This window comes from Bos mutus, chromosome 13 (genome assembly GCF_027580195.1).
Source record: "Bos mutus isolate GX-2022 chromosome 13, NWIPB_WYAK_1.1, whole genome shotgun sequence".
Classification (NCBI taxonomy): domain Eukaryota; kingdom Metazoa; phylum Chordata; class Mammalia; order Artiodactyla; family Bovidae; genus Bos; species Bos mutus.
Genome location: NC_091629.1, coordinates 46,760,436 through 46,785,097, shown reverse-complemented (window position 1 = coordinate 46,785,097; position 24,662 = coordinate 46,760,436). Strand labels below are relative to the sequence as shown.

General features: G+C 45.6%; 1 protein-coding gene across 1 annotated transcript; it reads left to right on the top strand.

Annotated features, from left to right (window-relative positions):
* Positions 1-272: 272 nt before the first annotated feature.
* Positions 273-20,810, top strand: SUN5 (Sad1 and UNC84 domain containing 5). Its single transcript, XM_005887894.2, has 13 exons — positions 273-358; positions 2,127-2,185; positions 2,380-2,448; positions 3,427-3,493; positions 5,632-5,693; positions 7,120-7,169; positions 8,422-8,456; positions 9,264-9,372; positions 17,234-17,312; positions 18,231-18,346; positions 18,856-19,023; positions 19,528-19,614; positions 20,679-20,810. The coding sequence occupies exons 1-13, from the start codon at positions 273-275 to the stop codon at positions 20,808-20,810; spliced, it is 1,119 nt and encodes a 372-aa protein (XP_005887956.1).
* The last annotated feature ends 3,852 nt before the right edge of the window (positions 20,811-24,662 follow it).

The following is a 24,662-nucleotide window of genomic DNA, read 5'->3' as shown; positions in this document are numbered from 1 at the left end:
CTGGCATGGCCCTTCAAGGCCATCTTAAAAGTGGAAAGTTGGACAGAATGAGTTCCTCTGAGGGGGAAGTTCCAGAGCCAAACTGGAGACTGGGAAGACCACCTGCACCTGCTCTGTGAGGTCACAGTGCCAACAGTTCCACTTGACCCAGGAAAGCTTCCACACGGCACCTTTCAGGGCACACTAGGTGGGAGCAGCAGCATCAGCCACTTCCTCCTCACAGACTCCCAGAGATCCCCACCATCAATCCCCTGTCCTAGAGAAGGACATCGATGCCCCGGTCCTCAAGGAGCCCCGAGGACTCGTGTGACCAACCCGAAAATGTGGCCCACGTCTCCAGGGAGGTCAGGCCCAGGAGGTGAGAACGGCAGCCCCTCCCTCTGCACAGCCCTTACGAAACACCACCCCTCAGCCCTTTCTTGGAAGCCAGCTGGCGTTAGCAGCTGCGCCTACAGACGCAGCACCTGAAGTCAGAGAGATGACAGTGGCTTTCAGCCAGGGAGCGGAGGAGCGGTCGTCCATTGAGCCCGTGTTTATTGAGCACCTGCTGTGTGCCAGCACTGGGCAGAGTGCTGGGACGGTGGTGTTGCACCAGATGGCCGTGCTCCCTGCCCCCGTGGAGCTCACGTGAAGGAGACAGATCGTAAACGAGAAAGCACGCCTCTCTGCCGTGTTTATCTGTAGGAGGCCTCTGCTTGCGGGTGGTAGCAGTTCCAACTCAAAACAGTGCCTAACTCTGGGCCCCAGAACAGCTGTCTATCCCTAGAGGAGGGCATACAGAATAACCATACGGGGTAAGGAGAATGCTATTATAACTTCAGTATGTATTTTCTTTAGCTCATCCTCTTTTAATTTATATTCCTCAGGAAGGTGTGAATAAAGCCTATACATTTGATAGGGTAAATAATATATTCGTCCACATGGAGAAATATATATACATATATATACACACATATATAAAATGTTGGGAGTATAAAAGTTTAGAAACCATTGACATGGACATGACGTGAAAGTCACTTAGTCATGTCTGACTCTTTGTGACCCCATGGACTATAGTCCATGGGGTTCTCCAGGCCAGAATACTGGAGTAGGTAGCCTTTCCCTTCTCCAGGCGATCTTCCCAACCCCGGGGTCGAGCCCAGGTCTCCCACATTACAGGAGAATTCTTTACCAGCTGAGCCACAAGGGAAGCCCAAGAATACTGGAGCGGGTAGCCTATCCCTTCTCTAGCGGATCTTCCTGACCCAGGGATCAAACCAGGGTCTCCTGCATTCCAGTCAGGTTCTTTACCAAATGGGCTATTAGAGACCATACCTTAGAAATAAAGAAAAATGTACATGGCAGGGAATATAGCTAATATTTTATAATAACTATAAATGGAATATAACATTTAAAGTTATTAATCACTATATCATATACCTGTAACATAAAATATTGTACAACTATACTTCAATTTAAAAAAATTTTTTAATTAAAGAAAATTTATCTTACATGCCAAAAGATCCCAAGAAATGGATGGCTCCAGAGAATGTTAACTCTGAGGTTCTGCAGTGCCAGCCACTCCCCAGGTTCCTGCCATCTTTTTTGCTCTACCTTTTGGCCTCATCTCACGGTCACAAGGTGGCTACCACCATCCCTGGTGTAGCACAGAAGCATGGCCATATGCGAACAGAGAGGAGGGTGTTGCCTCTTGTGGGTCTCAGTTTAGCAATGAGAAAATCTTCTCCCCAAGTCCCAGACCCCTTTATCTACCCTACAGCTCACCCCTGCAGACTTTCCCATCCTTGAACCAACAGCAAGGGGACGGAGACAGAAACAGTCAGAAACCAACCAGATCCATCTAAATCACTCGGGGGAGAAAGGGACAAGGGACCAAAATCAGTCTTCTGCCAGTAAGAGGAAGGAGTGGCTTTTGGATGACAACCAACCGTGACTGCCACAGCGAACTGAGTCCTTTCCTCTGAAGAGGCGTGCACTGAGGGTCAGCCACACCTCAGTCTATCCCTGATTCTCAGCCTTGTGGTCTTGAGCAAACTTTTCAGCAGTTCAGTTTCTCCATCTGGAACATGGGGACGCCATGCTCCTTGTGAACTGTAAAATACAATTGTGAATCCTGTCGTTGCCAGGATCATCCAACGAGGCCGGAACATCTGCAGGATGACAGAGGCGCCTTTGTCAAACGCAAGTGAGAAGGGAGGGCAGAGGGGAGCCCTGGGGTCTTTGTGGGCAGTGAGCGGCTGAAGCTCAGAGATGTCAAGTGGGCAACCCAGGGTCCCCCAGCAAGGGGCAGGGGGCAGGGGGTAGGGATGCTCCTGCAGTGTCTGCAAGCACCTTGTCCCAGAGGCTGGCAGTGACATGACAGCCCTGTGCTTTCTGCAGGTGATGCCTTCCTGTTGCCTGTCCGCATCAATGCCCCAGGCCTGACCCAGTGCATGCTGGAATGTGTGTGTACGTATACACTGAAGAGCCGCCTTGGCCATCAGCGTGGGCCTGGGAAGAGGGCCCAGCCTCAAGCTGGGCTGCAGGTGGAGCTCTGGAGGTCTTCCCTTCAGAGGCGTCAGGGGTGTCATTCCAGCGAGGAATGAGGGTTGGCAAGAGGGACTGGGAGGGAGATCTGCTTGGAGGAGCAGCTAACTGCCAGCCCTCCCCCACTCTGCCACCGGCCTGGCCCCTGAACTCATGCGAATGGTTCCATGCAACTCACCCTCACTTTGAGGACATGGTTCTGACCACACCCTAAAGATCAGTCTTCTGTGTTCCTCCTGCCACACCTCCACTATTCATCCACTCAGTCATTTATCCAACCATCTGTCTGTTATCCATCTATTGGAATATCCATACACCCTATTAGTTCATCCATCCATCCAAGCCCTTCACTGAGTCATCCATCAATACACCCATACTTTTGTTACCATTCATATCCATTCAGTCATCAACCCATGCACCCTTCCATTCCCCCTCTCATTCTCCCATCCTCTCATCCATCTTTCTAATCACCTCTTTTCCAAGCCATTCTCTTAACCATTCTTCCATGTATCCATGCCTCCTCCCACCTACGCACCCATTCTGAGCCCGTATTTTTTGCCTAGCTTCATGCACTGCAATAGTAGGCACTCAGGAATGAACCAGACAAGCACTCTTCTACTGAGAAGCTTTCAGTGTCTGGGAATAGACATTGGCAGGGACATCTCAAACTTTTCTTGCTCCTGAGTCACTTTTAAGTATTCAGTACCTGCCAGTCACTAGTGGTTTTGTAGTTCTAATACTCAGTCCAAGCTGATGCTTACCTATAAGTAGCTCAAAGAACTGTCCTGGGCTCAACTAGCAAATTGAGAGGGTCTCCCAGCAATAGGGTCTCTCCCTGTGAATTGTCATAGGATAAGAAGGAGGATACAGCTGCTCACTGCTCTCCTGTCTCCTCCACAGCCTGGATCACCTGCCTGGCCTGCTTCCTAAGGACTCGGGCTCACCGGGTTCTGTTCAACACTTGCAGGTGAGCTGGGGCAGGAAGCGGGAGGGTTATGGGGACTGGAACTGTGTGCTGGTGACCATGGCAACTCCATCACTGGCTTAGACCTCTCCTCAGATAATCTATATCAAATCTGGTTTATATCAGACCCCTCACCCCAGAATCCACTGTGGCTCCCCGTCAGTCCAGCACCTCAGCCTATAGCCCTCTGAAATCTTGCCTCACCCTTCCTTTCCCAGCTCCCCTTTTTCTGCTTTCTGCAATAGATCCATTGGGCCAGCATGGCTAGGATTCTCACTCCCTGGACCCACTATACCTCTTTCCACCTGCATAGGTTTGCACAGGCTGTTCTTCCTGCCTGAAATGTCTGCTCCATTCTTTCCCTTTTCATTTTCTGCCCATGCAAAATGCCTCTGAATTCCTGCAGAGTTTCCACCTCATTTGTGCATTTAAAGCTTACATTCTAAGCATTTCTTATTTCTGGCCATGCTGTGTCTTTGCTCTGTGTGTGGGCTTTCTCTAATTGTGGCGAGGGTGGGCTACTCTCTAGTTGGGGTTCATGAGCTTCTCGTTGCACTGGCTTATTTTGTTGCAGAACTTGGGTTTTAGGGCTCACGGCTTTCAGTAGCTGTGGTGCAAGGGCTTAGTTGCCCTGCGGCATGAATCTTCCTGGACTAGGGATCAAACCTGTGTCCCTCGCACTGGACCTCCAGGGAAGTCTGAAACATCTCTATAATGTCTTCTCTGGGCCCAGCCTTGGCTCCACCACACATGAGCTCCCATGTGTGGAGAAGCAGACACCAAATTGTGGAATATTCTTAATGAGATAGGAATACCAGACCACATTCCCTGCTCCTGAGAAACCTGTATGGAGGACAAAAAGCAACAGTTAGAACTGGACATGGAACAACAGACAGGTTCAAAATTGGGAAAGGAATACATCAAGGCTGTATTCCTGCTTATTTAACTTCCATGCAGAATACATCATGCGAAATGCCAGGCTGGATGAATCACAAGCTGAAACCAAGATTGCTGGGAGAAATATCAACAGTTTCAGATGTGCAGATGATACCACTTTAATGGCAGAAAGTGAAGAGGAACTAAAGAGCCTCTTAATGAAGGTGAAAGAAAGGAGTGAAAAAGCTGGCTTTCAAACTCAACATTCAAAAACGAAGATCATGGCATCTGGTCCTATCACTTCATGGCAAATAGATGGGGAAACAGTGGAAACAGTGAGAGAATTCATTTTCTTGGTCTCCAAAATCAGTGCCGATGGTGACTGCAGCCATGAAATTAAAAGGCCCTTGTTCCTTGTAAGAATAGCTATGGCAAACCTCGACAGTATACTAAAAAAGCAGAGATGTCACTTTGCCAACAAAGGTCCATCTAGTCAAAGTCATGAATGGATGTGAGAGTTGGACCGTGAAAAAGCCTGCGCATCAAAGAATTGATGCTTTCAGACTGTGGTGCTAGAGAAGACTCTTGAGAGTTCCTTGGACAGCAAGGAAATCATCCCTGAATATTCATTGGAAGGACTGATGCTGAAGCTGAAACTCCAATACTTTGGCCACCTGATGCGAAGTGCTGACTCCTTGGAAAAGACCCTGATGCTGGGAAAGATTGAAGGCAGGAGGAGAAGGGGGTGACAGAGGATGAGATGGTTGGATGGCATCACCGACTCGATGGACATGAGTTGAGCAAACTCAAGGAGGTAGTGAAGGGCAGAGAAGCCTGGCATGCTGCAGGTCATGGGGTTGCAAAGAGTTAGACACAACTTAGCGACTGTAACAACAGCAACAAAGCTGGGGGTGTTGAGCCTGGAGCTTGTAGGCAGAGGGCACATTTAAACTAAGCCCTGAAGGATGCATTTACTGGGGGAGAAGCTGGAAAGGGGCAAACAGTACGTAAATGGAGGGAGAGAGTGAGGAGGATGTGGGTGAACACTATGAGTTGATCTCTGATGGCCAGAGATACTGGGCTAAGGGCTTTCTTTCCTCAGAGATGCTGTGGAGCCACAGAACATGGCCAGCATCTTGGAGAGAGTGTCATGGCCCAGATAGGAATGTGCTTCTCGGGGTGCGTTCAGGGCAAGGGCCAGGCTGAGACTGTCCAGCCTGTGCAAAGCCCTGCCTCACCTTGACCATCACTTCTCTGTCTTGCAGATACAAGCTGTTCATCCACAAGCTGATAGAAAAAGCAGGCGTTCTGATCCTCTGTGCTTTTGGTACGTGTCCAGGGCCCTGTCCCATTCCAGGTGGAGGTACCTAACCCTGGGCTCGTGCCCATCCTGGGGAGGGAAAGAGCTGTGGCACCAGCTATGTGACACTGTGCCCGACACTGTCCCTCTGGGAACCCCAGTATCCTCATCTGCCTAATGAGTGTTGCTGTGAGGATAAAATGATGTTCAAGGAAAATGTTTGAAAGCTAAGAAAAACTTTGAAAACTGTAAGGTTCTCCCCAAACTGTATTATATAATATTCTTATTCTTCCTCTTCTTCTTTTCCCTCTCCCTCCCTCCCTCTTTCTCCCTCTCTCTTTCTCTCTCAGTTTTTGTGGCTTCCTTCCAGCCAACACCACCACCTCTCACATTACAGCTTTGCTTTCTCAAACAAAGAAATCTCCTCCTTCTACTTAAATACACCACCAGGTGGGGGTTGAGGGAAAGAGAAGGAAGAGAATTTCCTAAGAAATTAGAAATTCCTGGACAACATAATCCAACAGATAAGACTTTTTAAAATAATGCCAAAGGTCAATTGTACAACTGACTTTTGTGTACTGATCTTGTATCCTGCAACCTTGCTGAACTCATGTGTTACTGCTAACACTGGGCAAGACACCCAGTCTTGAATACTTTAAGATTTCTATATGCAACATCATGTCATCTGCCTTTTATTTCTTTTTCTTAACTAATTGACCTGGCTCAAATCCCAAAATAATGTTAAATAGAAATAGCAAGAGCAGGGAATTCTTTGGTGGTCCAGTGGTTAGGACTCGGTGCTTTTGCTGCCAGGGCCTGGGTTCAATCCCTGGTCAGGGAAACTAAGATCCTGCAAGCTTCATAGGATCAAAAAAAAAAAGAAAAGAAATTTTAAGAGCAGACACCTTGTCTTACTCCTGATCTTAGGAAGAAAACCTCCAGTATTTCACCATTAAGCATGATGTTAGCTGTGGCTCATAAACAACTTTTATCAGATTGAGGAAGTTCCATTCTTTTCTTTGAAGTTCCATTCTGTTCTATTTAAAAACAACAAATATATTTTAAAGGTATTTAATAATGACCTGAATAATGAGATTTCAGACAGCACAGAAATCATAAAATGCAAGGGGGACCACCCCTTTTCCTTCTTTTTGCCAATTATCCCCAGTAGGATTAAGACTGGAGAGGAAGAGGAAACATAGATTACTTGGTTTATGTGAGCTGATATGCATATATGATATCATTGGATCATAAAGTGGATTTTACTGTTATTCCCATTTTACAGAGGAGTAAACTAATGCATAGAGGGATTAAGTAACTTCTCCCAAAACTGCACAGTGCTAGGAAGTGGCAAGGCTTAGGTTTGAATCTAGAAGTCTTAACTCCAAAGCCTAAGATGTAAGCTCTTAAGCTTTCATCCTAAATGCTCATTCTTGTTCCCCGACTCCCACAGGATTTTGGATGTTTTCTGTGCACTTACCGTCCAAAATGGACGTCTGGCAGGTAAGTGCGTACTCTCTTCAGGCCCCACCCCTGACTGGCCTCACCCTAACCGGTCAATGTCACCTTCATAAATTCCTTTCCCTCTTACCACTTCTGGACCCTACTCAGTTGCTGACTCATTCCAGATACAAATCTCTGCCTTTGTCTTGTTCCCCACCTGGAACCATCTCTCCTGTCAAAATGTGACTTTCAAGGACCAGATGCATAGTTCCTCCTCCAGGATCCTCTCCTGTCACTGTTTCCCAGAGGTGACCCATCTTTCCTTTATCAAAGCCCCCACCTACAATGGGATGGTGTGGCCAAAGAACACATTTCTCTCTCTACTCAAGGCAGTTAGTTCTTTTGCTCAAATGAGATGAGACCTTTACTTTGTGGTTCCTGGAGAAGAAGGAGGAGAAATCAGTGGCCAGAGCTCCCTGTCTGAGGACAGCAGAGTCTCAGAAGGCCTCGAGAGAAGAGATCTGATGAACCTGTCCTTCCCTCTCTTCTTCTCCCCTTATGAACTCCATCATATGCTTCCCTCTCCTCCAAAAATACCTAAGCAGAGGTGGTCACATTCCCCTCTACTCTTCCACAATTTTCTGTAATCATAATTGCTTTCCCAACTGTATTGAGAGTCCTTGAAGACAGAGTCAGATCTGATTCACTCCAGCAATGTCCACCTCAACACCTGGTACAAGGTGAACATGATCAATTCTGGACATTTAGATGGCCAGATGGGGTGTGATTGGAGGCGGGATGGAAGTGATGGATGTAAGGATGTGGGAAATGGATAGTGGGATAGATGGATGAATGAATGGAAGAAGGTACAGATGAGAGAGTGGATGGATGGGAGGGCAGATGGGATAAGGGTGAGTAAATGGATGGATGGATAGATAGATGAATGGATAGCTGAGTGGGACAGTGGATAGACAGGAGGGTAGATGGATGCATGCATGCATGGACTGATGAAAGGGTCGATGGATAAGGTAAGGTGGATGGATAAGAAAGATTGGATAAATGAAGGAGCAGACTGATGGGAAAGGGGGATGAATAGGATGGTAGATGGGTGGGAGGTTTGATGGAAGTGTATGCAGATGAATGAGCAAAAAGGAGGGTAAATTGGATTTTGAATGGATGGCAGGTGGGAAAAAATAGGAAAGTGGATGAATGGCTGGATTTATGATTGTGGGAGGATGGATTGATGAAATTCTACTGGGCCCAGATTAGGCCATCTGAAGGAGATCCCTTGCTTTCCTCAATATCCCACCAGGAAGACAGCATAGATAGTCCACTGCAGAGCTTGAGGTAAGAAGAATCTGCTAAATAGTCCTAATGTTACCTAAAAACCAGAGCTATAGCCAAGATCTACTGGCTAAAAATATGGGGTCTGCCAGAACAATTTGGGCTTAAATCCCAGCTCCCATACCTCCTACCTGGCTAAACTTATACAAGTCACTTCACTTCTTCTCCTTTATGAAATAAAGCATAACACCCAGCTTGTTCTTGGTAATCATGGATATTAAAGAAAATGTCATGAATAGTTCCTGACCCATAGTTAGTGTTCAGCAGATGGTTTTGGTTGTTATTATTGTTTAGTCATAAGTCCTGCCCAGCTCTTTGTAACCTCATGGACTATAACCTGCCCTGTCCATTGGATTTCCCAAGCAAGAACACTGGAGTGAGTTGCCATTTCCTTCTCCAGGGGATCTTCCCAATCCAGGGAAAGAACTCGTGTCTCCTGCTTGGCAGCTGGATTCTTTACCACTGAGCCACTTGGGAAAGCCCCAGCAAATGGTAGCTGAGAAGAAATTTTAAACCAAGATACACCCATGGCAGCATCCTTAAATGAAAAAAAATACTCCAATATTCAGAAGGAATGAGTTGGGTTTAGGGATAGTCAGACAGTCCAAGCAGAAGTAAGGGCATGAGTAATGCTCATTGCTCTAAATTCTTAGAGATAGGAATTTGGGGGGCAGGTCCAGGGATGGGCCCATGAGAGTGGGAAGATGAGAAGCTAGCTCTCTGTGTGCTGACTGGCAGAGGTAGAAGCTGACGGTGATAGTAGCAGCATCACAAATCAGTTGCTCTCTGTTCTCATTCCTTCCCCATAAGGATGTACCAAGAGAAGGTGCGGCATCATACTGGGGAAATCCAGGACCTCCGAGGCCACTTGAACCAGCTCATTGCCAAGCTCCAAGAGATGGAAGCCATGTCCGATGAGGTGAGTTGCTAGCCATTCTGCCCCGAAACACCTGACCTCTCTGTTTGATGTCCAGCTTCTCATATTCCAAGTTTTAGTGGAACATATGCCCAGATAACTTCCTGGGAAAGAATAAAATAAGAGGTATGTATTAAGTTTTTTTTAGAACATGTATGTTTGAAAACATCTTTGTTCTACCCTTGCACTTGTTGATAGTTTGGTTGGGTATAGAATTATGGATAGGAAAAATTTCCCCTGTGGATTTTGAAAGAATTCCACTCTTGTGTTCTAGTTTAAACTGTTGCTTTGATGCTGCTACTGCTGCTAAGTCACTTCAGTCGTGTCCGACTCTGTGCGACCCCATAGATGGCAGCCCACCAGGCTCCCCCGTCCCCGGGATTCTCCAGGCAAGAACACTGGAGTGGGTTGCCATTTCCTTCTCCAATGCAGGAAAGTGAAAAGTGAAAGTGAAGTCGCTCAGTCGTGTCCGACTCTTAGCGACCCCATGGACTGCAGCCCAGCAGGGTCCTCTGTCCATGGGATTTTCCAGGCAAGAGCACTGGAGTGGGTGCCTTTGCCTCCTCCGATAATGTTGCTGTAGAGAAGTCTAATATCACTCTTATTATTTGTCGTTTGAGTGTGGTCTGTTTCCATCCCTAAGTTTGTAGGATATTCTTTTTACCTCCAGTGTTCTATATTTAACCTGCTGGGGGATTCCTGAACTTACTGACTCTATGAGTTGATCTTTTTCAGTAGTTTCAGAAAATTATTAGCTATTATTCCTTAAAACATTGTTTTTAACCCATTATCTATCACCTCTCCTGAGACACCAATTTTAACTATCCTAACCTCTGGAGTGTTTTCCATATTCTTCTTGTATTTTTTCCTTGTTTGCTTGTTTTTTTCATTCTTTTTCTCTATGTGCTTAAATTTTGATGCTTTCTCTTCATGTTTCTTCAGGTTCACTAATAATCCTATAGTCTGCTCTATCCAATCTACTGCTAAACATTTCCATCAAGTTCTTAATTTCATATATTGCATAGTCTAGTTCTAGAATATACATTTTATTATTTTTCATAGATTTTAATTCTATGGTGGAATTCTCCAACATTTCATCTATATTGTCCATCTTTTCTTTTATTATATTTAACATATTGGTCACAGTTATTTTTAAATCCTTGTCTGCTAAATCTAATACTTGGATCATCTATGATCTCCTATTGCCTGCTTTTTCTTTGGTGTATCAATCTTATGGTTTTGTCTTTTCATATCTGGTAATTTTTTAGTGTTTTCTGGACAATCTTTTACCAAAAAAACTAGATGTTCCAGTTGAAATTATAATTTCAACTAGGTAGAGTTCTCTCTTTTCTTTGTAAGGAAGATGAAGTATACTGATCACTTCTATGCAAACATGCATTGAACTGGTTCAGACCTAGATTGTAATTTTTATAGGATTTATTCAAAGGTTTTTGGCTTAGCCTTCTAGCCTCCTGCCCATGCAATTTCAAAAATTGATAAATGTCTTGATGGGAAAGACTGAACATATGTTTGAGGCCTCTTGAGTTTTCAATTTGTTATTGAGGTATAGTTGATGTACAATGTTGTGTTAATTTCTACTCTACAAGAAAGTGACTCAGTTGCACATGTATACACTCTTTTCAAACTTTCCCAGTATGTTTGTCAGAAAATATTGAATATAGTTTCCTGTGCTTTACAGTAGGAACTCATTGTTTATCCATTTTATACATAACGGTTTGCGTTCACTAATCCCAAACTCCTTCCCCAACTCCCCCACTCACTTAGCAACCACAGTCTGTTCTTTATGTCTGTGAGTCTGCTTCTGTTTTGTAGATAAATTCATTTGTGTCATACTTTAGATTCAACATATAAATGACATTATATGGTATTTGTCCTTCTGACTTCACTTAGTATGATAATCTCTACGCCCATCCATGTTGCTGCAAATGGCATAGTTTCATCCTTTTATGGCTGAGTAGTATTCCATTGTATGTACTTACCACATTTATTTATCCATTTATCTGCCAATGGACATTTAGCTTGATTCCATGTCTTGGCTATTATAAATAGTGCTTCAACGAATGTTGGAGTGCATGTTTCTTTTTGAATTATAGTTTTGCCAGATATATGCCCAGGATTGGAATTGTATGGGATCCTATGGCAACTCTATTTTTAGTTTTTTGAGGAACTTTTTTTCCATAAAAGTTGCACCAGTTTACATTCCCATGAATGTGTAAGAAGACCCCCTTTTCTTCACACCTTCTCCAGCATTTGTTGTTTATAGACTTTTCACTTTTTGATGATGGTCATTCTGACTGGTGTGAGGTGGTACCTCATTGTAGTTTTGATTTGCATTTCTCTAATAATTAGTGATGCTGAGCATAATTTCATGAGTCTGTTGGTCATCTGTATGTCCTCTTTGAAGAAATGCCTCTTTAGGCCTTCTGCTCATTTTCCAATTGGGTTGTTTTTTGTTGTTGAGTTGTATGTGCTATTTGCATATTTTGGAAAGTAAGACCTTCTCGGTCATATTATTTACAAATATTTTCTCCCAACCTGTAGGTTGTTTTTTTGTTTTGTATGTGGTTTCTTTTGATGTACAGAAGCTCATAAACTTGATTAGGTTCTATTTGCTTTGAGGGGATTTTCTTTTGGGTTTTGTGGGTTTTGTGTTTTTTGTTTTTTTTTTTTTTTTTTTATTTCTATTGCCTTGGGAGACTGATCTAAGGAAATGATTGGTATGATTTATGTCAAAGAATGTTTTGCCTATGTTCTCTCCTAAGAGTTTTATGGTGTCATGTCTTAGATTTAAGTCTAAACCATCTTGACTTTATTTTTGTGTGGTGTGAAAGTGTGTTCTAATTTCATTGATTTAATGAGGCTTCCAGCTTTTCCAAAATCACTTGCTGAAGAGACCTCTTTTCTCTATTGTATATCCTTGCCTCCTTTGTCAAAGATTAATTGACTGTGGACATATGGATTTATTTCTGGACTTTGAATTTCCAATTTTGGGTACAAAATCTCTGACCCCATTGGCAGTCTTCTCTGCCAGGGCAAGCTTGGATTCTCAGTCTCTCATTGTGATTGTAATTGCTTTAGTGCCCTCGAGTGAAGAGCAGATGTAGCTACTCAGTACTGACTCAGCATTTCCTCTAGAACAGCAGTTCTCAAAGTGTGGCCTCCATTTCAGCAGCATCAGCATTACCTGGAAAAATGTGAGAAATTCAAATTAACGGACCCCACCCAGACCTACTGAATCACATACTCTAAGGATGGGAACCAACTTTTCTGTGTTTCAACAAGTCCTTCAGTGATTCTGACAAATAATAAGGAGAATCACTGTGCGGAGTCTTTAATCTCTTGCTTGCTTTGTTTTGGCGTCTCCTTCCTCGGAGGGACTTTGCTTATTAAGCGCTGTGAGACTGGGAGATTTTATTCTGCTTTTCAGAAGCTTTTAAAGCAGCTCTTTAGCTTCTTACGTAGTCTTGGATTCCAGTTAACATCTAATGAGGGAAATAAGCCATGGCCAAGGCTCCTTAAGTGTCCAATTCCGTTCTACCTGCTCTACGTAAATGCTAACAACTTCGCTGCTTTCTCTTTTGTCAGTAGCAGCCCCTGCCCCCAGATCCTCAACCCATGCACAGAATCATCAAATGCCGCAGAGATTAAGAATGTCAGCATATTTCAGATTGGTTGTCCCCTGTCTAGAATTTTAGTCCATCTGGTCCTGTTTCTTTCATAGCTCAATAATGGTATTAAAACATGATTTAGCAAACCATCTGGCTTTTTCTACTTGTTTTTAGTGGGACCATCGGTTCTCGGTAACTTATTACATCTAACCTAGAAGCCCTACATCATCTTACCTTACATCTAAAATGTCATAATAATGTACCTATGAGTTAGCCACACTTGGCTTTCAATGTGGAAACCCTTTCAATGTGGAAACGTGTTCTTTAAGAACACATTTAAGAAATGTTCTTTAAGAAAGATAAATATCATATGATATCACTTATATGTAGAATTTTCTTAGCTTTTCTTAGTCTTTTCTTAGCTTTAGGAGCTCAGTTCTTACCTCTCTGAGTCTGTTTCCACATCAACAAATACAGTATAATTACTGCCCTGTAACACTCTATCTGGAGAAGGCAATGGCACCCCACTCCAGTACTCTTGCCTGGAAAAACCCATGGATGGAGGAGCCTGGTAGGCTGCAGTCCATGGGGTCGCTAGGAGTCGGACACGACTGAGCGACTTCCCTTTCACTTTTCACTTTCCTGCATTGGAGAAGGAAACGGCAACCCACTCCAGTGTTCTTGCCTAGAGAATCCCAAGGACGGGGGAGCCTGGTGGGCTTCCAACTATGGGGTCGCACAGAGTCGGACACGACTGAAGCGACTTAGCAGCAGCAGCAGCAGCAACACTCTATCTACTATGCTAGTTACCCAGTTACCATCCTAAAACTTAGTAGTGCAGAACAACCATTTTATTATGTCCAAAGATTCTGTGAATCAAGAATTCAGACAGGATGCAGTGGAGATGGTTTGTCACTGCTTCATGACGTCAGGGGCCTCAGCTGGGAAGGCACAAAGGCTGGAGATGACCCAATATCTGGGTCTGGAATCACCTAGAGGAATCTTTATTCACTTGTGTGGAGGTTGATGCTGGCTGTCAGCTGGGAACTGAGGGCTGTTGACTAAAGTGCCCATAGGTGGTCCCTTTGTATGGCATGGCCTTCCTTACAACACGGCAACTGGCTTCAGAAAGTGAACATCCCCCCAGAAGCAGATGGTTCACCTTTTAGGACTGAGCCCACAGGTCATATAGCATCACTCCCATCAGTCACAGGCTCACCCAGATGGATAGGGAGGGAACTGAAGTCCCATGTGTCCATGAGAAGGGTGTCAAAGTCACACAGAAGGAGGAGCAAGGAACGAGAGGCCTGTCTGCAATCATTTTAAGAAAATACAATCTGCTACTCTGTGAAACTTTATTTTCTTGGGCTCCAAAATCACTGCAAATTGTGACTACAGCCATGAAATTAAAAGACGTTTGCTCCTTGGAAGAAAGGTTATGACCAACCTAGACAGCATATTAAAAAGCAGAATCATTACTTTGCCAACAAAGGTCCGTCTAGTTAAAGCTATGGTTTTTCCAGGATTCATGTATGGATGTGAGAGTTGGGCCATAAAGAAGGCTTAGCACCAAAGAATCAATATTTTCAAATTGTGATGCTGGAGAAGACTCTTGAGAGTCCCCTGGACTACAAGGAAATCCAACCAGTCAATCCTAAAGGAAATCAGTCCTGAATATTCATTGGAAGGACTGATGCTGAAGTTGAAACTCCAATACTTTGGCCACCTGATGCAAAGAACTGACTCGTTGGAAAAGACCCTGATGCTGGGAAAGATTGAAGGCGGGAGGAGAAGGGGACGGCAGAGGATGAGATGGTTGGATGGCATCACTGACTCGATGGACATGAGTTTGAGTAAGCTCTGGGAGTTGGTGATGGACAGGGAAGCCTGGTGTGCTGCAGTCCATGGGGTCACAAAGAGCCAGACACGACTGAGTGACTGAAATGAACTGAACTGAACTCCGTGAAGGCACAGGAACCAAGATCAAATTACCAACGTTCATTAGGTCATAGAGAAAGCAAGGGAATTCCAGAAAAATATCTATTTCCGCTTCATTGACTATGCTAAAGCCTTTGACTATGTGGATCAGAAACTGGAAAATTACTAAAGAGATGGGAATACCAGACCACCTTACTTGTTTCCTGAGAAACCTCTACAGAGATAAAGAAGCAACAGTTAGAACTGGACATGGAACAACTGACTGGTTAAAAATTGGGAAAGGAGTATAACAAAGCTGTATATTGTCACCCTGCTTATTTAACTTATATGCCGAATATATCATGTGCAATGCCAGGCTAGATGAATCCCAAGCTGGATCAAGATTGCCGGCAGAAATATCAGCAGCCTCAGAAATGCAGATGATACCACTGTAATGGCAGAAAGTGAAGACGAACTAAAGAGAATTTGAAGAGGGTGAAAAGAGAAGAGTGAAAAAACTGGCTTGAAACTCAGCATTCAAAAAACTAAGATCACAGCATCTGGTCCTATCACCTTATGGGAAATAGAAGGGGAAAAAGTGGAAGCAGGCACAGCTTTTATTTTCTTGGGCTCCAAAATCACTTCAAGCAGTGACTGCAACTAGCTCCTTGGCAGGAAAGCTGTGACATACCTAAAATGAAAGTGTAAGTGTTAGTTACTCAGTCGTGTCCTATGGACTATAGCCCGCCAGGCTCCTCTGTCCATGGGGATTTTCCAGGCAAGAATACTGGAGTGGGTTGCCAAGCCCTCCTCCAGGGAATGTTTCCAACCCAGGGATCAAACCCATCTCCCGCATTGCAGGCAGATCCTTTACCCTCTGAGCCACCAGGAAAGGCCATAACAAACCGAGACAACATATTAAAAAGCAGAGTCATCACTTTGCTGACAAAGGTCCATCTAGTCAAAGCTATGGTTTTTACAGTAGTCATGTACGAATATGAGAGTTGGACCATAAAGAAAGATAAGCTCTGGAGAATTGATGCTTTCGAATTGTGGTATTGGAGAACTCTTGAGAGTCCCTTAGACTGCAAGGAGATCCAACCAGTCAATCCTAAAGGAAATCAAACCTGAATATTCATTGGAAGGATTGATGCTGAAGCTGAAACTCCAATACTTTGGCCACCTGATGCAAAGAACCAACTCATGGAAAAGACCCTGATGCTGGGAAAGATTGAAGGCAAAAGGAGAATGGGGGTAGTAGGTAGCAACGTCGAATCAATGGACAAGAATTAGAGCAAACTCCAGGAGATAGTGAAGGACAGAGGAGCCTGGCATGCTGCAGTTCATGTGGTTACAAAGAGTTAGATGCAACTTAGTGACTGAGCAACACTCTTGTGAAAAATCTAATCAAATAGTGGCCAGTGATTTATTGAGCACCAACTGTGCTCAACACTTTGCGATCTTTATCTGGCAATGTAGAGGTTAAGAACCTGAACTCTGGAACCAGAGTTTCCGGGTCTGCCTCTCACTAGCTATGTGACCTTGGACAAGTTACCTTTTTGTGCCTCAATATTCTCCTCTTTAAAATGGGGGCAATAATAGTACATACCTCCTAGGGTTACTGAGAGGGGATAAGTATGAACATACTGAAGACAGTCCTGACATATAGTCACAGCTTTATGAGTCTTAGCTCTAATCCTAACAAGAGTAGAGGGTGGATGTGATTATTGTTCCAGCTTCTCTGGTGGCTCACACTGTAAAGAATCTGCCTGCAATGCAGGAGACCGGGGTTCGATCCCTGAGTCGGGAAGATCCCCTGGAAGAGGGAATGGCAACTCACTCCAGTATTCTTGCCTGTAAAATCCCAAGGACAGAGGGGTTTAGCCGGGCTATATGGGGGCACAAAGAGTCAGACAGGACTGAGTGACTAACATGTTCACTTCATAAAATGAGAAAGTCAAGATTCGGGGGCAGGGGGGTGCACGGGGGCAGTAACTAGCCTAGGGATTGTTAGCAGGAAAGGTCTGTCTGACTCCAGGCCCCCTGCCCTGGACTTGACTGAGACTCCTGGTCCTGCATGTATGACAGTGCATCCCAGAGGGTGTGAAAACACCGAGGAAACCCCATGGATGGACGGGGGCGGCTCTGGACCTCCTCACAGCACAGCATGTGACAGCCCTGTGCATGGACCAGGCAGTGGCCAGCAGGCAGGGACGAAAAGGTGTCCTGAGGCCACTCGTCACCTGGTGTGAACAGAGCTGTGGACCGTGATCTGTAAGAACACATCACTGCACAGCTTGGGTTTTCTGCCTTCGCAGCAAAAAATGACCCAGAAAATAATAAAGATGATCCAAGGAGATTACATTGAGAAGCCGGACTTTGCCCTGAAGTCAATAGGTGAGTGACTTCCCACCTACCTTGCCTCACCAACCAGCCCAGCCCAAGTTTCCTGAGAAACTCTTCAGAGGGTAGATTTCAGCTCTGGTCGGGGCATATCCTGCTAACCTCACCCGCCTGGCTGGTGCTTTTGTTACGGTTTTCCATTTTCTCCCACAGAGGCTGAGGTGGGAAGGGGAGGCCATCATCCACCCGTCCCCCTCCAAATGTAGGGGTCCACAGAGTTGTCCCTGTCTGTGCAGGGGAGACTGGCCACAGGCCTAATTACAGTTAGGAATCACGCCTGTGAAAAATTAAGCAGTGGCTGCAATAGAGGGGTAGGGAGGAGCATGCTGGGTTGAGGTCTGGTAAGGAGGATGAAGTGTTTTTCGTATCAAACCACAGGAACTGATATGAAAGGTGCCCCTGTGAGGCGCTGCATGGGAGGGGGTGAGGGGGGCAGGCAGGCGGGCTGCCTGGTGTAGGCAGCACCAGCTCACCTCAGCACCCCTAGGCCCAAGGAGACTCAGTGTCAGAGGGCTTCGGTCTAAGCTCTCAGACCTGGAGTCTGAGAATGGCTATAATAAGGGCCCCGGTGATACTAACTGGGTTATAATAACTAGGCTGACATAAGTGAGTGAGCGCCTGCATTGCACCAGGCACTGCTGGAAAAAGTTTACTGTATTAACTCCTTTCAACCTCACAACAACTCCATGAAATGGATGCTCTCATTACTACTATTATTATTACTTTTGTTACTCCCATATCCCAGAGGACAACGCTGAGGTCCAGAGAGGACCACTGACTCTTCTGAAGTGTTCCCCTGGCACCTAGTGAGACTCCCTCCACCAGGCAGATGCCAGGGCTGCTCAGCTGAGACTCTTCCCCCTCCCCCCATCCCCCGCCCCAACCCCTCCGCTGCCATCACCTCCCACACAGGGGCCTCCATCGACTTTGAGCAGACGTCAGCCACGTACAACCACGACAAGGCCTGCTCCTACTGGAACTGGATCCGGCTGTGGAACTATGCACAGCCCCCGGACGTGATCCTCGAGGCAGGAGGAATGGCGGGACGGGGGAGAGTGGCAGGGGTGTGGCCAGGGGCCTGGGGGCAGGAGCTGAAGGCAGAGGTTGGGGTGAGAGTGCAGAGGGTGGGGGCCTGGGGCAGAGTAAGAACGAGAGAAAGGGAGGAACCGAGGCAGAAAAAAGGCACAATTGATGGGGTGGGGGGTGGTAGTCTGGGGAGAAGTTGGGGTGCTATGCAGGAGTAGGGGACAGGCCCAGGGGCAGGGACAGCCTGCTCTGGCACTGGAAGAGGCCCCTCCCCCAACCCTCAAGTCTTGCATCTCAGGGAACCCTGACTGCGCTGGGCTGAGGGGAGGGGTCATCCTTGCTGCCTGCTGTCAGGGAGGCTTCCTGGATGGAGTTGGTGGTACTCGAACCGAGCTTTGTAGACAGGAAGGACTGGGCTTGTCCAGGAAGGCTGAGAAGGTCTAGGGAAGCCAAGCTGGGATAAGGAATCTGTTCTTTAACCATTTACCTTCACTACATCTGCCGCTTCCAGCCCAACGTGACACCTGGCAACTGCTGGGCCTTCTCGGGTGACCGCGGCCAGGTGACCATCCGACTGGCCCAGAAGGTCTACCTGTCCAACCTGACCCTGCAGCACATCCCGAAGACCATCTCACTGTCAGGCAGCCTGGACACCGCCCCCAAGGACTTCGTCATCTACGTGAGCACGCCCCAGCTGGCAGCAATGCTTAGCTGAGGGGACAGCTCGTAATGGCAGCTTTCGCAGCACTGTGATAAACCATACAATCTACGAAGCCTAGAGGGGCTGGATGTTAAGGCTGGGGATAGTCAGGGTCAGGGTCAGATCACAGCCTTCTGGGATTAGGGGGTAAACGGCACTCTATTACAACCCAAGTTTTTCAGAGCCAATTGAGTCTTCAAAGATAATTGAGCCCCCATTTTACTGAAAAGGAAACAGGTTCAGAGAAAGGGCAGGGATACATCAAACCCTAGAGTCAACGGCAGTGTTAGAAGTGGACCCTTAACCTTCTGGCTTCCAGTCCAATGCTTTTTCCTATCCTTTATCTGTGCTGCAATGGAACAGTGCCCAAAGAAGTAGACAGCTCCCCATCCTGACAGGTGTGCAAGTCTCGACTGGAGAAGGCAGCACCTCCTGGAGTTCCTGCCTGTACCTGATGCTTTATTCTTGGTTCTGATTCTCCAGGGCATGGAAGGCTCCCCCAAGGAGGAGGTGTTCCTGGGGGCATTTCAGTTTCAGCCAGAAAATATCATTCAGACGTTCCAGCTCCAGGTACCTGAGAAACCCTGCCCATGCTGGGCACCTACTGAACACACACTGTGGGCAGGGCTTTACAGGGGACCCCACTTCATGCCCCAGCAGCCCGAGGTGGCGCACAGGTGTCACTAACTGACTTGACAGATGAGGAAACTGAGGCCAGAGTGATGGAGCCACTGCCTAGGGCCTAGAGTGGAACCCTGAGGAGACTCATCTACCTCCATTTCCCTGACCCACTGAGGAGCCCTCCTGCTGTGGTTCCTCCCATGGACAGCAGGTGGTGAGCTGGTAGGGCCGTCAGGCCAGGGTCACTGGCTTTGAACTTAATGTCTCCATACTGGGAAACCATGTGATCAACACCTGGTCCAACTACAGGTGGGGAAGCTGAGGCCTGGAGGGGAGGGAGCTGGAGACAGAAGCATGACCAGAAGGTGGCTGCTGGAATGGCCCTGAGACTCGAGAAAATGTTCAGGCTTGGAAATCTGACTGACCCTGGCCCAAATCCTGACCCAACCATAATTTCTATGTGATCACAGACCATTCTCTTTCTCTCTGGGCCTCAGTTTCCCCTGGTGTAATTTCCTGGGAGGTTGAGACCATCCAGTGAGATCTCACAGGCCACTGGGCTCCATCCCCTCTGGGTTATGGGGAGAAAGGGGAGGGGGCCACATTTATATACCACCTACTGTATGCCCAGGGCTGGTAAGCCATCTGGCCCCAAGATCTTACTTCAGTGCTCACGGCAACCCTGGGAAGCAGACATTACCCCTCTTCCTCTTATAGACCGGAAACTGAAGCCCAGAGAGGGTATGGTTTGCCCAGGGTGCCAGAGCACACATGTGCCAGGGCCCCAAGGCTGGGATGTGTTCCCCATCACCGTCGAGCTATCTTCCGGCCTCAGCCCCTTGCATCCCAGCCCCTGAGTGACCTGCCATGTGGTTTTGGGACATTCCCCTCTCAGAGCCTCAGTTTCCCCAGCTAAGGAATTGGAGGGTTTCCTTCCACTCCCAAATATTCCTCTGGACAGGCCAGATCAGGGGCTATGAGTGAGATGGCCCCTGTCTGTGGCTCTCCTTCAGAACCAGCCTCCCAGGACATTTGGGGCCGTCAAGGTGAAGATATCCAGCAACTGGGGGAACCCACGCTTCACCTGCCTGTACCGAGTACGTGTGCATGGCTCTGTGACTCTACCCAGAGAGCAGCCTAACTAGAGCCCCCACCCCAAGAGAGATTAAAGTTTATTCTTCATGTCCAATTCCAAGTGTCTTTTGCCCCCCAAAAGTGAGAGTGGCCTAGGGCTTGATGTCTGAAATTCAGTGTAGCAATTATCAATCCCATCCTGGGTACACAGGTACCCTCACAACAGCCCCATGAGGCCCCATTTCACACATGGGGACAATGAAGTCTCCAGGCAAAAAAACTGACTTGCCAGAAGTCACAGTTAGCAAATGGCAGCACCAGGATTCAACTCCAAGCTGTCTGACACCCGTACGTGACTTACCTTCTGGTTTCAAGTCAAACTCTGCCACTGACCCGAGTGTGACCCTGGGCAAGACCCAGCCTTTTCAGTTTCCCCATCTACAATAGAGACAGGATCATGGCTGTTGTATCAGATGAGGTGGGAGATGAGAAATCCTTCCTGTGACCATCACAGAGTGTTTCAACATCACACAGATGATTCAGTGTAACCTTAGACAAAACACACATCCTCTCTGGACCTCTGTTTTTCCAGGTGTGAACATTTCTAGTCCATTGTGTGCATTGAAAGACAATATCAACAAAGTATAAAAGGCAACCCACAGGATGGGAGAGAGTATTTGCAAATCATATATCTGATAAGAGATTAATATTCAGAATATATGGAGAACTCCTAAAATTCAACCACAAAAAAAAAAACTCAATTCAAAAATGGGCAAAGCATTTGAACAGACATTTCTCTGAAAAAGATATATGAATGGTCAATAAGTACATTGACAACTTATTCAACATCACTCATCATTAGGAAAATGCAAATCAAAACTACAATGAGGGATTTGCTCTGTGGTCCCGTGGTTAAGGATCCACCTGCCATGCAGGGGACATGGGTTCAATCCCTGGTCAGGGAACTAAGGTCCCACATACCATAGGGCAACTAAGCCCACATTCCTCAAAATACAGAGCCCACATGCTCTGGAGCCCGTGTGCCACAACTAGAGAGAAGCCTGAGCGCCACAAGGGAAGATTCCGTGTGCCATAACCAAGACCCAATGCAGCCAAAAATAAACACCTTTTTAAAAAGACTTTTAAAAAATCTATAATGAGATCTACTACTTCACACCCATTAGGCTATTATAAAAAAAAATAAAAAGTGTGGATGAGGATATAGAGAAATTGGAACTTGTGTACTGTCAGTGGGACTTCATGTAGAGCCACTGTGGAAAATAGTAAGGCATTTTACAAAAAAAAAATAGATTTAAAATAGAAACACCATTTGACTGAACAATCCTACTCTGGATATTTACCAAAAAGAATTAAAAGCAGGGTCTCAAAGAGGTATTTGTACACTCATATTCATAGCAGCATTATTCGTAACAGCAGGAAGCAACACAAGTTTTCATCAACAGAATAAATGAAATAAACCAGATGTGTTCTATACATAAAATGGAATACTATTCAGTCTTTGAAAGGAAAAAGTTCTGCAATATGCCGCAACATGGATGAACCTTGAGAACATGATGCTAAATGAAATAAGCCAGTCACAAAAAGACAAATGTGCTATGATTTTACTTATATGAGATGTTTATTCTGTCAAATGCATAGAGACAGAAAGTAGATGGGTTGTCAGCAGTTGAGGTATGGGAGAATGGGGAGTCGGTGTTAAATGGGTACACAGCTTCAGTTTTACATGGAAAGAGCTATGAAGATGGATGTTGGTGATGGTTGCAACAATGTTATGAATATATTTAATACCAGTGAACTATACACTTTGAAAAGGTTAAGATGATAAACTTTACATTTTATATATATATTATGTATATATTTGTATATATTATAATATTATATGTATATATTATCATATATTATATCATCAATATATTATATATTAATATTATATTATATATATTACTATATTACTATGATTTTGAAAATTGAAAAAAAGTTATAAGATATTTTAAATCCCGTAAAGGAGAGACTCTGGGATACTTTGAAAACATTGTAAGGAAATTTTATAAATTCTGATAGCAGGTCATCTCGGTATACTATTAGAAAGGCAGATGTAAATTGCTTTTTGTTTCTGTTCCCTAACCAGTCACTCATAGATTATGTGTGTTATCTTTGCCATAGCTGAGTCCCACCTGTTCTGGTATTTACTTAAGAGCTGACAGAAGTGCTAAAGCCAGTGTCTACTGTGAGTATCCATGGAAAAACGCCATGGACCTCCCACGGAGCTCTCAGCACAGAGTATAGCACACAGTAGGTGCTGGGTGAATGATGGGTAAATGACCACTGTCAACCTCTGGCCCCAGGCAGGTGATAAGAGGCCCAGTCCTTGGGGACAAGGTGATGCTGTCCGAGATGGGGGCAGGCTGGTCCAGTTGGAAAGGGCACAGGAAGTCTTCAAGGGAGGGACTTCATAAAGCCAGAGACAGGCAGGTGGAGAGGCTGGCAAGGGCTCAACTGGGCGTTAGAAATGTAGGTAAATCAGAAACATACTTGTCTCCTGAGAGATCATCCTGGACAAGCCTCTGTCCTACTGCAGAAGCTGCCCCTCTGGCCATCAGTCAGGCTCCTCACCAGCCCCTGGGGACTCACCAGCCCCTGGTGACCCTCCAGCACATGGCCCCAGGGCCTGTCCTTTGATGGTCTCCATGGTCAGAGGGGGCTTCAAGGGGTCACAGCATCCTGACACTCCCTGTCCCTCCCAGCACTCAGTGGACCTGGGAGCCACACATATCCAACCTGGTATTATCCCACAGTTTCTATGAAAATTATTCTTGTTATTAGTAAGAATGTTATTAACACACCATATTGAGGTTTGGGGAAAAGTGAACCCAGAGACACCCCACTCCCTCCCCCAAATGCCTCTCCCAATCTCACTCTTCCAGTCATCCTACAACTTTCTTCCAAAAATTTGTCTTTTAACTTTATTCAAAGTATTTTATTTTTTTAGAAAATGTTATGTACAAAGTCAAATCAGTCTTTTCCTTTGTAGCTTCTAAGATGTATGTGTTGCTAGGAAGGTTCTGCCCAGTTCCAAGATTACAACAATATATTCCTATACTTCCTTCTAGTAATTTTATAATTTATATATGATGTATATACATACCTACATACTGTAGATATAGATATGAGCTCTTTGGTGCACACATATAAGATTTAAATGTGTAAAAGCTTTATAATGCATCTGAAATTTATTTTTATTCCTGGTGTAAGATAGAGATCTAGTTTAATTTTAAAACTAAATTGCTTCCTAGAAACCACAATACTGTATTAAATGGTCCATCTTCCATCTGTAGCTTGGAAACAGAGTCAGTGCAGAGCCTCTGGGCTTCATCACTTCATTGGGTTCCCTGCTTTGTCCTGTACGAAACCGTACTCTTCAAGTTACTCCAGCTTTGGAATGTGTGTTGGTATGTGCTGTACTGAGTGTGTGCGCGCATGCTCAGTGGCTAAGTTGTGTCTGACTCTGCAACCCCATGGACTGTCCCCTCCTCTGTCCATGGGATTATCCTGGCAAGAATATTGGACTGGGTTGCCATTTCCTCCTCCAGGAGCTATATTGAGTACCATTCTCTTTATTTCTGCTTTTCATACACTTCTCTTTCAAGGCAAACATTTTTTTCTTTTTTTGGCAGCAACAGGTCTTAGCTGCAGCCTGCAGACTTCTCTCTAGTTGATGCATGTGGACTCAGTAGTTATGGGATGCAGGCTTGGTTGCCTCTCAGCATGTGAGATCTTAGTTCTCTGGCCAGGGATCAAACCCACATCCCCTCCGTTGGAAGATAGTCCTAACCACTGGACAACCAGGGAAGTCTGTCAAGGCAAACTTTAGAATCAGCTTTGTCAAGTTGCATTTTTTTAAC